Source organism: Callospermophilus lateralis, chromosome 13, assembly GCF_048772815.1.
Source record: "Callospermophilus lateralis isolate mCalLat2 chromosome 13, mCalLat2.hap1, whole genome shotgun sequence".
Taxonomy (NCBI): domain Eukaryota; kingdom Metazoa; phylum Chordata; class Mammalia; order Rodentia; family Sciuridae; genus Callospermophilus; species Callospermophilus lateralis.
Genome location: NC_135317.1, coordinates 66,206,147 through 66,220,957, shown reverse-complemented (window position 1 = coordinate 66,220,957; position 14,811 = coordinate 66,206,147). Strand labels below are relative to the sequence as shown.

Below are 14,811 nucleotides of genomic sequence, written 5' to 3'. Positions count from 1 at the left end.
CACACTCCAAAGGACAAAGCCATAATCGCACCCTTTATTCAGAGTTTTTGTGAGGAATACCCACTTTAAGAGCACGCTACAGTCATATGATTCAGAATCTCAGCTTTGAGTCACTAACAGTAGACCACCTGTGCACTTATCTTTTCTTACTTGCTTGGCATATTTTGGAAGTAAATGATCCTACAATTTATTGATTTAATGCATTACAGTTCTCTTGTCTAACCTTTCCATAAGCTGAAGGAAATGTAGTCACTCATCCACAAGGGTTAAGAAAAGTCAAGATAATATGAAACATACTAAGAAAGGAATATGGAACAATGCATATAAATAAGGTAAAGAATTTTCATCTTATATTTATTAAAATGTATGACAAAAATAAAATGAGTCTTTCCTCATGTTTATTTTACCATTTCAAATTACCCTCTGCCTAACACAACTGATGGCTTTAGAGAAAAAAGATATACTGTATCCATTAATCAAGACAAAGATGATATAAATAAAGGATCAGAAATAAAAGTATAAGAATTTTAAAATGGATTTCCCAGAAGTCCATCTATCTGTCCATATATATATATATATATATATATATATATATATATATAATATTTTATATATATAAAGTTTTAAAGATTAGGTTATTTATGTTTGTCCCAACACCTAAATAACAACAAAGAGAAAGTGGCAACTACTGATAATCAAACGATATTGTAGTACTAAATTCAAAATCTCAAGGCAAAATGATTTCCAAAACAGTATTCAATTCCCAGCTAAATCAGTCAATGTGAAACATTGATTAACATTAATAAGAACATTTTTAGACATGCATGATCCTCTAAATTTAATCACCCTTGTTTTCTTTCTCAGAAAGCAGAAAAAAGATAATGCTGTAGATCCAGGGAAGAGGAATCTCACATAGAAGAGAAATGAAGGAAACCCCTAGGATGATAGTGAAGAAAAATAGCAGAACATTAAATGTGCAGCACGTTCAGAGGACAAATAGCCCAGAATAGACTTGAACACTAAGGGCTCCAAATGGGCTGGCACCAAGAGAAAGAACTAGGAGGAGTTACACTTTTGGGAAGATGCAGGGGTTAGGGGCAGGTGAAAATGAAAAACAATGATTTCCAAAACACCTGAAAGTTATATATCTATGAATATTTACATGCATAAACATATTAATGAAAACATTTTTATTCGGTCTGGCAGAAAAAGGTAAAAAATTCAGGGATAAGCATGTGAAGAGAACACACAGAAAAGAATAATATTAAATTAAAAACTTCAAGAAATGTTAATGTAAATATGCCCTACTGGATGAAAGAGGTCAACAGCAGAAATAGCCAAAAGAATTGAAAGTGGTTGGAGAATGAATCGAGAATGGGGTTTGGGCTGTATATATTTTATTGTGTCTTATAGAATAATTTAATACTGTAAACTATGTTCAAAAATAATATGAAAGAAGAATACAATTTAACAAGTGCTTACAAACATGAAAATAGCAATAATAATGTCATAGTCATAACAACAGCTAATATTTGTGCTCTTACAGGTATTATACTCATTTAGTATCTTTTAAAATGCTTTCAAGTATGAATTCATTTTCTCCTTAAACAGTGTTATAAGGTAGGCACTACTATTTCTCTTTTACAAATAAGAAACACAGAGAAAGGGAGTTAAGTATTTTGCTTAGCAACGTCCATCTAGTAAGTAGTGAAACTGGAATTAGAGGCCATGCATTCCAGTTCCAGAGGTCACTCCTTGACCCGTGTGCTCTACTCTAACTTAGACTCAATTTTTGCTTCACTCTATATACATATTTCATAAAAAAGTGGTTATTGTGTATAGTGTCATGCACTATTTTTGATATTGTGGATACATGAATGGATAAAATAAACACTGAACTATTACAAAGTTTAAAGAGTGGGTAATAGAAACAGAAGAAAAATGAAGCAGGGACAGAGGACAGAAGTTGATGGTATTGGTAGAGAGTGGGGACGTTTTACTTTGAGCTGATATTTGAAAAAAATTGTGAAAAAGCCATGAATTGTTACGGATAAAATGTGCTAAGCAAAAGGAACGGCAAATGATAAGACCCTGAGATGTAAGCTGGGGTTGTTGTGCTGGAGGTGGAGTAAAGAGGCCAATGGGAATTAGAATAAGACATACTTCAGGTCTGTATAAATTAGTCAAAATATACTCTACTGTTATGTATAACTAAAAAGAAGAGATTAAAATAAAACAACAAAAAAAAGAGGCCAATGTGGCAAGAGCACGTGAGTAAGAGTTAAAGTGGAAGGAGAAGAGGTCAGAGAAACAAAGGACAGGCCCAGGTCACATAGGGTTCTCCAGGCCAAGATAAGACTTTTAACTTTTACTTGGAATGAAATGGAAAAACATTAAAAAACTGTTTTGTTTTTTTTTTAGCACCTTTGACAGCTTCACCGTCAACCTTGTAGCTGATATAAATGTACATATTTAAAGTATACAGTTTGGTAAGTTTTCACACACACACACACACACACACACACACACACACACACACACACTCATCACCATAATCAAGAAAATGAATACACTTATCATGTTCCAAGTTTCTTCATGCCCCTTTGCAATCCTTTCCTCTTGTACCTCCTGGCACCTGTCCCATGCCCAGACAACTGATCAGTTTTCTGTCACTAGATATTAGTTTATATTTCCTAGAATTTTATATAAAGGTGTTATGTGTATTGATTCTTCATTACTTTTTATTCATGAGTTACATGACTTACATGAATACAGCACACATTGTTTATATGTGTAACTTAGTTATAGACATTTAGGAGATAACATGCTTTCTTTTTCTTTTTCGGTTACTATCATGAATAAGTCTATCATGTGATAAAGTCACCTTAGAATAGATGCATACTAAATATTTAAGGAAACTTCCAAACTGTTTTCCAGAGTGATTGTACGTTTTTATATTCCCCCAAACAGTTCCATTCTTCTACATCCTGTATAATCCTTTTTCATGTTAACCATTCTAATACTTAAGAATGGTATTTCATTGTGGTTTTGTTTTTCATTTTCCTAATGGGTAATGATGTCTAATATCTTTTCATGTACATATGTGCCATCCATATATTTTCTTTGTGAGGTTCTATTCAAACTTTTTCTTATCACTGGATTGGGTTGAATTCTTACTCAAATTTCAGTGTTCTTTATATATTCTTGATACAAGTCTTATTGGACATATGGTTTGAAAATGTTTTCTTCGCAGTCTGTGGCTTATCTTTTTATTCTCTTAACATTATTTTTAGAAGAATAGGAGTTTTTAATTTTGATAAATTCCAATATTTGAATTGTTCTTTCCTGGACTGTATTTTGAGGTTCTAAGAAATATTTTTCTAACCCAAGGTATGGTAATTTATTTATTTGTTTACGGTGCTAGGCTCTGGCATGCGCTAGGCAAGGTCTCTATCACTGCCTACATACCCCAGCCTTTGATGGTTACTTTTATTTGTCATATTGACCCTGTGGCTAACTGGGAGTTGTGGCTCACTGTTGCTGCCCAGCATCATGAAAAACTATACCATAATCAATTGCCTGGGTAATGATCAAAATTCCATATTCAAAGTATAGTTTATGAGTTATGTTTATTGATTTCCATTTGTTGAATCAACCTACTTTGCATCCCTGGAATGAACCTCACTTAATCATGGTGCACTATCTTTTGAAATATGCTTTTCTGTATGAGATTTTTCAGTATTTGAGAATTTTTGTATCAATGTTCATCAGGGATATTGGTCTGAAGTTTTCTTTCCTTGTTGTGTCTTTGTCTGGTTTTGGTATCAGGATGATTCTAGCTTCACAGAATGAGTTTGGAAGGGTTCCTTCCTTTTCTATTTCATGGAATAATTTGAGGAGTATTAATATAAGCTCTTCTTTGAAGGTCTTGTAGAAGTCAGCTGAGAATGCATCTGGTCCTGGCTTCTGGATGGCATCTTCAATTTCAATTGGTTGAAATTGATCTGTTTAAATTTTCTATGTCCCCTTCATTCAATTTGGGTAGGTCACATGTCTCTAGAAATTTGTTGATACCTTCAAGATTTTCTATTTTACTGGAGTATAGACTTTTAAAGTAGCTTCTTATTTTCATATGTATTTTAGTGGTGCCCATGGTGATTTTTGCTTGTTCAGCATGAATTTTAGTTATTTGGGGTTTTCACTCTTTTACTTTGTTAGCATAGTTAAGGTTATCAATTTTGTTTATTTTTTCGAAAAACCAATGTTTTATTTCATCAACTTTTTAATTGTTTTTATTTGTTTGTTATAATTTCGTTTCTAATTTTCATTACTTCCTGTCTTCTACTGCTTTTGGTGCTGGCTTGTTATTCTTTGTCTAGGGCTTTCAGATGTATAGTTAGGTTATTTATTTGGTGATTTCTTGTTCTTCTAGTGAGTGAGCTCAAGGCAATGAATTTTCCTCTTAGAACTGCCTTCATGGTGTCCCAGAGATTTTGATACATTGTTTCACTATCCTCATGCCTCTAAGTACTTTGTTTTTATTTCATCCCTGATTTCTTCCATTATCCATTGGTCATTATTTAGTATTGTATTATTTAGAATATATTATTTAGTCTCCAGATTTTATAGCTTCTATTTTTTATTTTATCATTAATTTTTACCTTCATTCCATTTTGAGCTGATAGAATGCAAAGTATTATCTCTAGTTTTTGTATTTGCTAAGAATTGCTTTGTGGATTAAAATGTGGTCTATTTTAGAGAATGTTCTAGGTACTGCTGAAAAGAAAGCATATTTATTTATTGATGGATAAAATATTCTACATGTCTAAGGTCTAAATTATTAGTTTGTATTTTTTAGTTCTATGGCTTCTTTATTTAGTTTTTGATTTGAAGATCTATTGATTGGTGAAAGGTGTGTTGATGTCACCCAGTATTATGTTGTGAACTATTTGATTCTTGAGATTGTGAAGGGTTTGTTTTAATGTATGTAGATGTTCCATTGTTTGGGGCATAAATTAAATATTTAAGATTGTTATGTCTTGTTGATGTACAGTTCCCTTAAGCAGTATGAAATGGCCTTCTTTGTCCCTTCTGATTAATTTTGACTTGAAGTGCACTTTATCAGATACAAAGATATAAACCCCTGCTTGTTTGTGAGATCCATGTGAATGGTAAGGAAGTTTTTTTTCCATCCTTTTACCTTCAGTCTGTGGATGTCTTTGCCTACAAGATAAGTCTCTTGGAGACAGCATATTGTTGAATCTTGTTTTTTAATATAGTCTGCCAGTCTATGTCATTTGATTGATTAGTTTGGGCCATTGACATTCAATGTTATTATTGTGAAATTTTTCTCATTCTCTGTCATTTTGAATTATTTCTGATTTTTAATGTGAAATAGCTTCTATTTAAATTGACTATACTTCTAGTGTAGTTTCTCCTGTTTCTGGATTTTATTTTTATTTTTCATTTCTTCTTCATGAAATATCTTGTTGAGAATGTTTTATGGTGTAGGCTTTTTGGCTGTGAATTCTTTTAACTTTTGTAAAAGAATTGGAAGATTTTCATTTCATCATCAAATCTAAAACTTATTTTTGCAGGGTATGGTATTCTTGGCTGGCATCCATTTTTTTTGTGAGTTTTGGATATGGTCTGGGTTGAAAAAATCAGCTGAAATCTGAATTGGTTTCTCTCTAAATGTTACTTGAAAGTCCCCCCCCCCCCCGCCCCGGCAGCCTTTAGAATTTTATCCTCATTCTGTATGTTAGGCATCTTCATAACAATGTGCCTTAGTGTGGGTCTGTTGTTTTGGGGTCCTGTAAGCTTCCTATATATGATATTCTATTTCATTTTTAAGATATCAGACATTTTTAAACATTATTTCATTGAAAAGATTAAGCATTACTTTGGTTTGTTTTTCTGAGCCTTCATCTATTCCAATAAATCTTAAGTTTGGTCTTTTCATGTGATTCTATATTTCTTGGAAGTTCTGTTCCATAATGCTTTCACACCATCATAAAGTTGAAAAATCATAAGTGAAACAATGCTTAAATTGAAGATATGGTCTGAAGTGTGCAAATTGGAGGACTAGAAAGGTTGAGGGAGTAACTCTGTCCCAGTGTGAAGGCCTGATCTGCAGGGGACTAAGGGTGTAAATCCTTGTCTGAGTTCAAAGGCCCAATGCCAGGAGTACCGATGTCTGAAAGAAGAAGAAATGGATGTCCTACCTCAAGAAAACAGAACAAACTTTCTTCCTCTGACCTTTTGTTCTATTTGGGCCTTCAATGGATTGGATGATGTTCCCTCCTGTTAGAGTGGTAGAACTTTACTCAGTCTCCTAATTCAAATGCTAACATCTTACAGACAAATAGAGAAATAATGTTTTAGCAGCTACCTGGGCATTCCTCAGTCCAGTCAAGTTAAATATCAGATTGTGTGAGTCAGGATGAAAAATATTTGATTTTTCCAAATGGTTATTCAGTTGTCTCAGTACTATTTGTTAAAAAGACCATGAAACTGTTCTCCACTGAATTGTACCTTAGCAAAGACCAGTTGTCTGTGTAAGTATGTATGGGTATGTTTCTTGACCTCTGTTCTGTTATAATCATACTTTCTAAAGAAATCTTCATATAACCATCAATCTTTATAATAACTCTTGAAATCAAGTACTGTTACCATTTCAACTTTGTGTTGCTTTTCCAAAAATGTTTTAGCTATTCTAAGTCCTTTGTATTTTCATATGAAATTTAGAATTAACTTCTATTTCTATAAAATATCCCTTTGGGATTTTGCATAGACATTTGTGGGGGGACTGATCTTAAGAATATTGAGTCTCCTGACCCAGGAACAAGGTGTCTCTCTCTATTTACATAGTCTTAAGACCTAAACAAATATCTGTTTCTTAATCATGTGTTATTTTTCTTGCTTCATATTGTTAATATCTCCCTATTCTCTTTTAATTAATGTATTATGCTAATTTTAATTTTTTGACTTACCTGTTTTACCATTTCTGCTTCCATTGGAATATGTTATCCAATAGATTTTCCTTTGAGAAGGATGTTCTCCTTAATTGTCTTATTAACTTGTCCCATGTGTTCACTTTGTCTGGTAATATTAGTTCCTCTGTTGGGTTTGGTAAGGGGAAAAACCAATCATCTGAGTCAGCCCCAAGCAGTTCAGCAAATGGCCTGTGAACCTTAGAGAAGCCTTTGACTTTCGAACCAGTTATCAGAGCCTACTCCATGAAATAACTCTTGATCAGAAAAATATACTCTCCCTCTCCACACTCCCAAAGAGAAATAGAAATGCAAGTCTCCTGCCCTAAGATTTGGAGGGGCCAGAGTGTTTCATTAAGCTTTCCATGGTATCAAGACACAGCCCTGTGGCTACCCTGAAAGTTAATTTTTGAAAACATTTGGACCAGATGCCAGAGCCTTTCTGGATTAGGTAGGTATCAAATGTCCCAAAGAAAGCATACAACTCCAGAAGTTCCCCTCATATTTTAATCTCCCTCAGGTAGGTTGGATTATCTCCTGCTACTTTACATATACAAGTTCAAAATAACCTCCATAATATCAAGGACGTCTTACTCTTTTATTTTTCTCTTTCTAAATTTTTCCTGGGTTGATCTTGGGGGAAGATGGCAGTAATCTTGCAGTTCAGTGTATTGATTGGAACAGTAATTGTGACCAAATTCCCTTTCTTTTTTCTTTCTTTCCTCCCGTCCACTTTTCCTTCCTTCCTGTGGTACTGGGAACTTGAAAACTAAGCAAGCACTCTACTAATGAGCTACATCCCTGGACCATTTTTTCAAATAGGGTCTTGCTAACTTTCCCAAGATGGCCCTGAATTTGGGATCCTCTTACTTCAGTCTCCTGAATAGTGAGGATTATAGGCATGTACAACTTGGGGCCAAATTTCTACTATGGTTACTTAGGTAGTAAAATTTCCTCCAAATATCAACTAATATCAATCCACGAGTTTCAATATTACCACGATTTGAATTGTGGACACACGAGTACTTAGAAATGTATTGTTTTTTAAAACTAAACCTTAAAAAGATGTATATTTTTGTTACTAATTTCTAAATTAATTACATTCAGTTCAGGAACTATGACCTTAATGATACATATTCATTAAAATTTGTTGATGCTAGGTATATGGCCAGCTAACTGGTTAATTTTGTAATCATATCATATTGTTGAGAAAATGGATTTTTTTATAATAGTTTGGGTGCTGAGTTTTATAAAATTGCATTAATTTAAGCTTGGTAATTTTGTGTTTATAAACCTTCTGATGACTTAAGTCATTAATAATATGAGGATATATTGAAGTAGGATCACCATGGTAGGTGTTAGTGAGAACCTGAATGTACTGTTATTAATATCTGATGTAGGCATTTTGAGGCTACTCTATTTAGTGTATACCATAAAATTATTAACTTTTCTGGTAATTTGTATGTTTTATCACTGAATAATGACCTTTTAAAGCATGCTAACGATTTTCCTCTTAAGTCAGTTTATCTGATATGAAAGTTTTCTTTATAGTGTATCTGGTATATCTATTCTATCATTTAGTTTATCACTTTTACTTGTCATTATACGTCAGTTCTGTTTTCAACTGAAAAGTTTAATCCATAAATTTTATTATGATCGCTGATACATGAATTTAATTCCATTGCTTACTTTTATGTTTTCTGTGTTCCATTTTCTCAATGCCTTTTTTCTTTTTTTAAGATAGATTTTTTGGGGGGGAGGTCAATATTTTAATTCCATTTTACTCCCTTAATTGGTTTATAACTTATATACTTCATTTCTATTAATGTAGTAATTATTTTTGGTAGGTTACCAATGAATAATTACCATTATCTTACTATCACTGTTTTATCTGACCAATGAGGTAAATGTCATGAATAATACTTTAGACTAGAGTTTTAACTATAATCACCAACATTGTTAACTTAGCATGATATTAATGTCTATGATTTTATACTGCCTTCTTCAAAGTTCTACCAATTATACATTAATATGATTATTATTAATCTTCTTTTATTTTTTTAAATTAACACAACAATTGCGCATATTTATGGAGTATGATTATCATTTTATGTAAGCACTGGTTGTTTAAATGCTTGTTTAAAGTTATTTATTTATTTATTTTGAATGTTTATCAAGTATTTATTACCAAACCATGCGTTGAAAGTTTACATGCAGGTGTGAGGCCAGGACAGGGGACTCAGCTTCTTCATTTATTTATTTTTTTAAACTTTTTTTTTTTTTTATTTCTTACATACATGACAATAGTGGAATGTATTACAATCATAATTATCCATTCATAACACCATCTTTCGTAACTCTGTATATAAAGTATGTTCACACAAAATTATGCCATTATACATGAGCTCTCTTATTATTATTATTATTTGCATTACAATTCTTAATACATCTTTATACCACAATTTATCATTTCTCTGATTGTATATAAGGTATGTTGACACCAAATCCACATCTTCATACATGTATTTTGTATAATGACGAGGGTCTCCTTTATTTATTTTTATCAATTCATTGATTTAGTATTCATACTCCCATCTCTTTTTTTTATTATTAGTTGTTCAAAACATTACATAGTTCTTGACATATATTTCATACATTTGATTCAAGTGGGTTATGAACTCCCATTTTTACCCCGTATAGAGACTGCAGAATCACATCGGTTACACATTCACGTTTTTACATATTGCCATACTAGTGTCTGTTGTATTCTGCTGCCTTTCCTATCCTCTACTATCCCCCCTTCCCTCCCATCTTCTCTCTCTACCCCATCTACTGTAATTCATTTCTCTCCCTTGTTTTTTTTTGCCCTTTCCCCTCACTTCCTCTTATATGTAATTTTGTATAACAATGAGGGTCTCCTTCCATTTCCATGCAATTTCCCTTCTCTCTCCCTTTCCCTCCCACCTCTCATCCCTGTTTAATGTTAATCTTCTTCTCATGCTCTTCCTCCCTTCTCTGTTCTTAGTTGCTCTCCTTATATCAAAGAAGACGTTTGGCATTTGATTTTAGGGATTGGCTACCTTCACTTAGCATAATCTGCTCTAATGCCACCCATTTCCCTGCAAATGCCATGATTTTGTCATATTTTATTGCAGAGTAATACTCCATTGTGTATAAATGTCACATTTTTTTAATCCATTCATCTATTGAAGGGCATCTAGGTTGGTTCCAGAGTCTAGCTATTGTGAATTGTGCTGCTGTGAACTTCGATGTAGCAGTATCCCTACAGTATGCTCTTTTAAGGTCTTTAGGGAATAGTTCGAGTCATACTCCCATCTCAAAATTTCCTTAGAAGATCACTTTTTTTTTTTAAATACATCCTTAAAAATTTTAACAAAATTTCATTGGTAGTAAAGTTTCTCAGTTTTTAAAAATATTAAAATGACTTTATTTCATCTTCACACCTGAAAGGGTTTCTGAAAGATAAGTTTTCCAGGTACATTGTGCTAGATTGACAGTGACACTTTTTTTTTTTTTAATCTGTATCCTGAAGATGATTCCACTATCTCCTGGTCTTCTTATTGCTATCATTTCTTTATAGATAATTTGTCCTTATTCTCTGAAATTTTAAAAGATCTTCCCTTTCTTTTTGCTATACTAGAGTACACTATTTTCTGTGGATTTATTGTACTTGGTTTTCACTGTGATTTTTTTTTTTTATTATATCTGCATTTTTGGATTTACAATGTTCACTAGTTTTGGAAATATTCTTGGTCAACCTCTCTTCAATATCAATTTTCTTCAGTTCTTCTGTTCTTTGAATCAAGGAATCTGATTAAATTTATCTTAACTACTCTGATTTTTCATCTCCTTGAATTTTACACTATATTCTGGCTCTCCTGATATATATTCTCTTTCACTAATTATCTCCTCATCAGTTATACTTCTCACTTCTAACAATATTATTTTTTCACTTGTGACTGGTTAATTTTAAGAGTAATTTGGTGCTCCCCCTTTTATTCCTATAAACACTTTATCCATAGTGATCAATAAATTGTATCTTAAAATTTTAGGTTCTGATATTCTTAGGGGCAAATTAGTTTATGTTGATTCTCACTGTTGGTGAATTATCTGATTTTATGTTAGGGAAGTTTTAAGTGTCTAAATGAGGTATGTATGCTGTGTAGTGCTTGCATTTGCTCCTACAGACAACTATTGGCTTCTTAGTAGAGAATAGTTGTACAACAGGGTACATTAAAGCTTTAAACAATATAAATAAAATGTTATCTTTGTATTCTTTACTAGTGGTCCTGAAATAGATTCTGGTAAACAATACATAAAATATGTAAGCCAACTTCTGAGAACCAAAGGCAAGCTAAACCACAACTTACCACATTCATATTAGGGGGGGAGAGAGAGAGAGAGAAACAGACAGACAGAGAGAGACAGAGAGAGAGAGAGAGAGAAGGCTCATGATTTAGTGATGAGAATTAAAAGTGATTTTAAATGACTTACCTGCTAGCTGTTTTCACAGAACAATTTTTCTTGTGTCCTCTTTCAGCTCGGTTATCTCTCAGAAGCTGATGCTATACAAAGTGTTAAGACAAAGTTGTAGAAACAAAAACATTTTCATTATATTATTTTGCAAAGAGAAAAATATCCTTTTTTATTCAAAGAGGCAATAATTTGCTCATTTCTATCACTTTATTTCTACTGGTTTCTCTTAAAGACAATTACCTTTGCTAGAGATGCCAGATTCACTGTAGCAAAAAAGTGAGAGCAGCAATCTAGTTATTTCCTTGACAGCTAAACTGCTCTCACAGTTGGTTAACACATAGCCTGGAGGTGGAAGTCTAGGACTCAGTTCTGTTCCTGGTTCTCTGGAGTAGCCTTGGCTAAAGTAATGTAATCTTTCTTGTCAACGGCCTCTACAATTGCATTCAGCTGAGAAGTTTTGGGGGTTATTTCCCCTAAGTTGATATGAAAGAGCTAATATTATTTTCTTGATACCTACTGGCATACCATGGTAAGTAAACATACTCAAACCATTCTTGTTTAAATAAATTATTGGGTTGGAAATATGTAAAATATATTATATAGAAAAACTATATTTGATTGCCTCTTCAAAAAGCCTTACCATTCACTTCCCTTCACACTTACTTTACCCTAACCGGGGGAGAAAATAAAAAAGAGAGTACTCTCTACAATTTGTTAACTCAAATTGTAGCATATATTATTTATGCAGACAAATGATTATAGAGAAGACTAAGCTAAAAAAATTATACGACATATTAGAAATTAACCATAACATACATTAAGTCTTAAAAGTAATAATGTGAGATAGATCTGGATTCTAATCCTAGCTGCCCCAGTAGCTAATAAGTCATTACTTTTAATAGCAATTTTACCACTTACAAGATGTATAATCATAGGCAAAGTGCTTAACCTTTCAAAGCCCCAGTTTCCAAATGGAAAATAGAGATAAACATAACATCTACCTTCAGGCTGTTGTGATTATTAAATAAGATAAACCATGTAAAATGCTAAGTGCTATGAGACCAGAACATAAAAAATGCTGAGAGTATGACTTAAATGCAACAATTATGATGACTATGACTATAATTAATAAGCCTGGTTTTTAGTGGGTATTGATTGAACAGTATCAGTAACTTTTACTGAAGAACACTGTGTTGAACTGTTCAATAAATCATTTGGGATTGTCAGTTTATTTGGCCATTTTTAAGATACAATAGACTTTAATTACTTCACCAAGAATTTGGTTCGTTCTTTCTTTCAGGAATGTCCTGACTAAATAAATGTGCCCTAAATTTCTCTAAAATGTCTACTTCTTTCCATTCCTGCTGTCATCATTTTCTCACCTGTAACAGCCTCCCAAATAGCCTCCTACATGTAACCTTGCTCTCACCTAATCCATTCTTCACACTGCCGCCAATGCAAACACTTTACAATTAATTAATCTGACTTTATTACTCTCTTCACATAAAACTCAAAAGCTTCCATTATCCCTCATAATTTGGTTATATCTCTAAACTTTTCTGCCTATACCTGACCAAACCTCTTTATTTCTCTCTCTCTTCCCCTTTCTCTCCCCCCCCCCCTCTCAACCCAAGGGTGCTTAACCACTAAGCCACATCCTCAGCCTTTCTTTTTTTTAAACTTTTATTTAGAAACAGGATCTCACTAAATTTCTTAGGGCCTCACTAAGTTGTTGAGGCTGGCTTTGAACTCGTGATCCTCTGGCTTTACCCTCCCTCCTGAGCTGCTGGGATTATAGCTGGGACGTTTACCATGCACTTGCTCATCTTGCTCATCTCTGGTCCTTTGCCTCAGTTATTCAATTTGCCTGTATCTCCATGGTTTGGCACGATATCCAGAACATCTTTAGTGCTCAATAAATATTTGTTGAATGAATGCATGAATGAAAGAGGTAATGAAACAGGGAATGAGATTGAGTATTTGATATGTAGCTGAAGCCATACCTCATTATTACTATGTATAGAAACAGCAACCATTTATCTTAAGTCCATTAATCTGAAAGTGTTTCAATTTAGAAACACTTCGTACCATGAATACTTAAATTGTTTCTGAAAATATAATTGATTAATTACTTTGGCATTTCTAAGTCTAGTGCCTTTAAAATATATATAGATATATATACAAACCAACATTTGTGACACAGATAGTTAGAAGTTGATGAAATCTCTACTTCTGTTTTAAATTAATGGTAATTAATTAACTCTTTTGATTTTTAGATAAAAAATACTTGAACACTTTCTCCAAGGTTTGTGCTACAACAATTCACAGAACTGAAAATCCCATATACCATGTTCTAGAATAAAATTAATAATTAAGTTTTGAAAAGTGCAATCCAAATAAACATCTCAATATACCTCAGAAGACCAACACGTCTTCTAAGAATGTGTTTTCATTCTAAAAATTTTGATAGACTTTTATTTAAAAAGAGACAAATATTCGAATTACTTCATGTAATATGTCTACATAAAAAAGTCATCACAGAATTATCTACCTTAGGAATAAAATTATCAATCTGGGTGTTTCTTTGCATCCTTAAAATGAATTTCTGGTAAAAATACAGACTCAGATCTCTGAGTTATAAATTTATCATGTTAATATATGAATGTAGGTCTTTTAAAGGGCAATCATGGAAAAATTAATCTAGGGTGCTACCAGAACAGAGAACATGTTTGTATCTGAAAGATTCCCAAAATGGTGCTAAAAAAATGAAATCAGGCATGAATTCACCATAAAAGAAACAAGAATCCTTGATCCTTGCTCTAAGAAGCAAGAATAGCTCATCAGATTTTGACAAAATTTTCATTATTCTTATAGGTTAAGTTTTATGTTTCCTTGGACTCCTATCAGTGTCACAAGTGAGGTCATTTTCAGGGTTCTGACTCAATAATGTCATCTCTGATTAAAAACAGAACTTCTGAATATGGTGCGAAGTGCTTCTTACCTTCCAACTTTCAGATTGCTGGACTTAGGCCAAACGGAGATACAATTCCCTTATTAGTGACCTGCAGGCGTATATTAAAAAAATGACTCATATAAGAATTACATTAAAATCCATAAATGCAAACCTAGGCACACAAATTTAAAAAAATTATTGAATTAAATCAGGAAAAGTATTCTTTGTGGGTAATGGTTTTTATTGTTACAGAATAGGAATTAAAAATTTCTGTGGCTATTCATGATATTTGTACAAAATCATTAAAAGTCTCAAATCCCTGATGCAAGAGAAAGAAGCAAATGATGGAATTCTTATTCCACAGCATTC

At 32.8% G+C, this 14,811-nt stretch overlaps 1 protein-coding gene across 1 annotated transcript in view; it reads right to left on the bottom strand.

Moving 5' to 3' along the window:
• Positions 1-14,811, bottom strand: part of Gpatch2 (G-patch domain containing 2) — a 171,509-nt gene that overhangs the window by 31,029 nt on the left and 125,669 nt on the right. Inside the window, exon 8 of the mRNA XM_076873097.1 lies at positions 11,508-11,578. Within this exon, the coding sequence (XP_076729212.1) occupies positions 11,508-11,578 (71 nt within the window). The remainder of the gene's footprint in view (positions 1-11,507; positions 11,579-14,811) is intronic.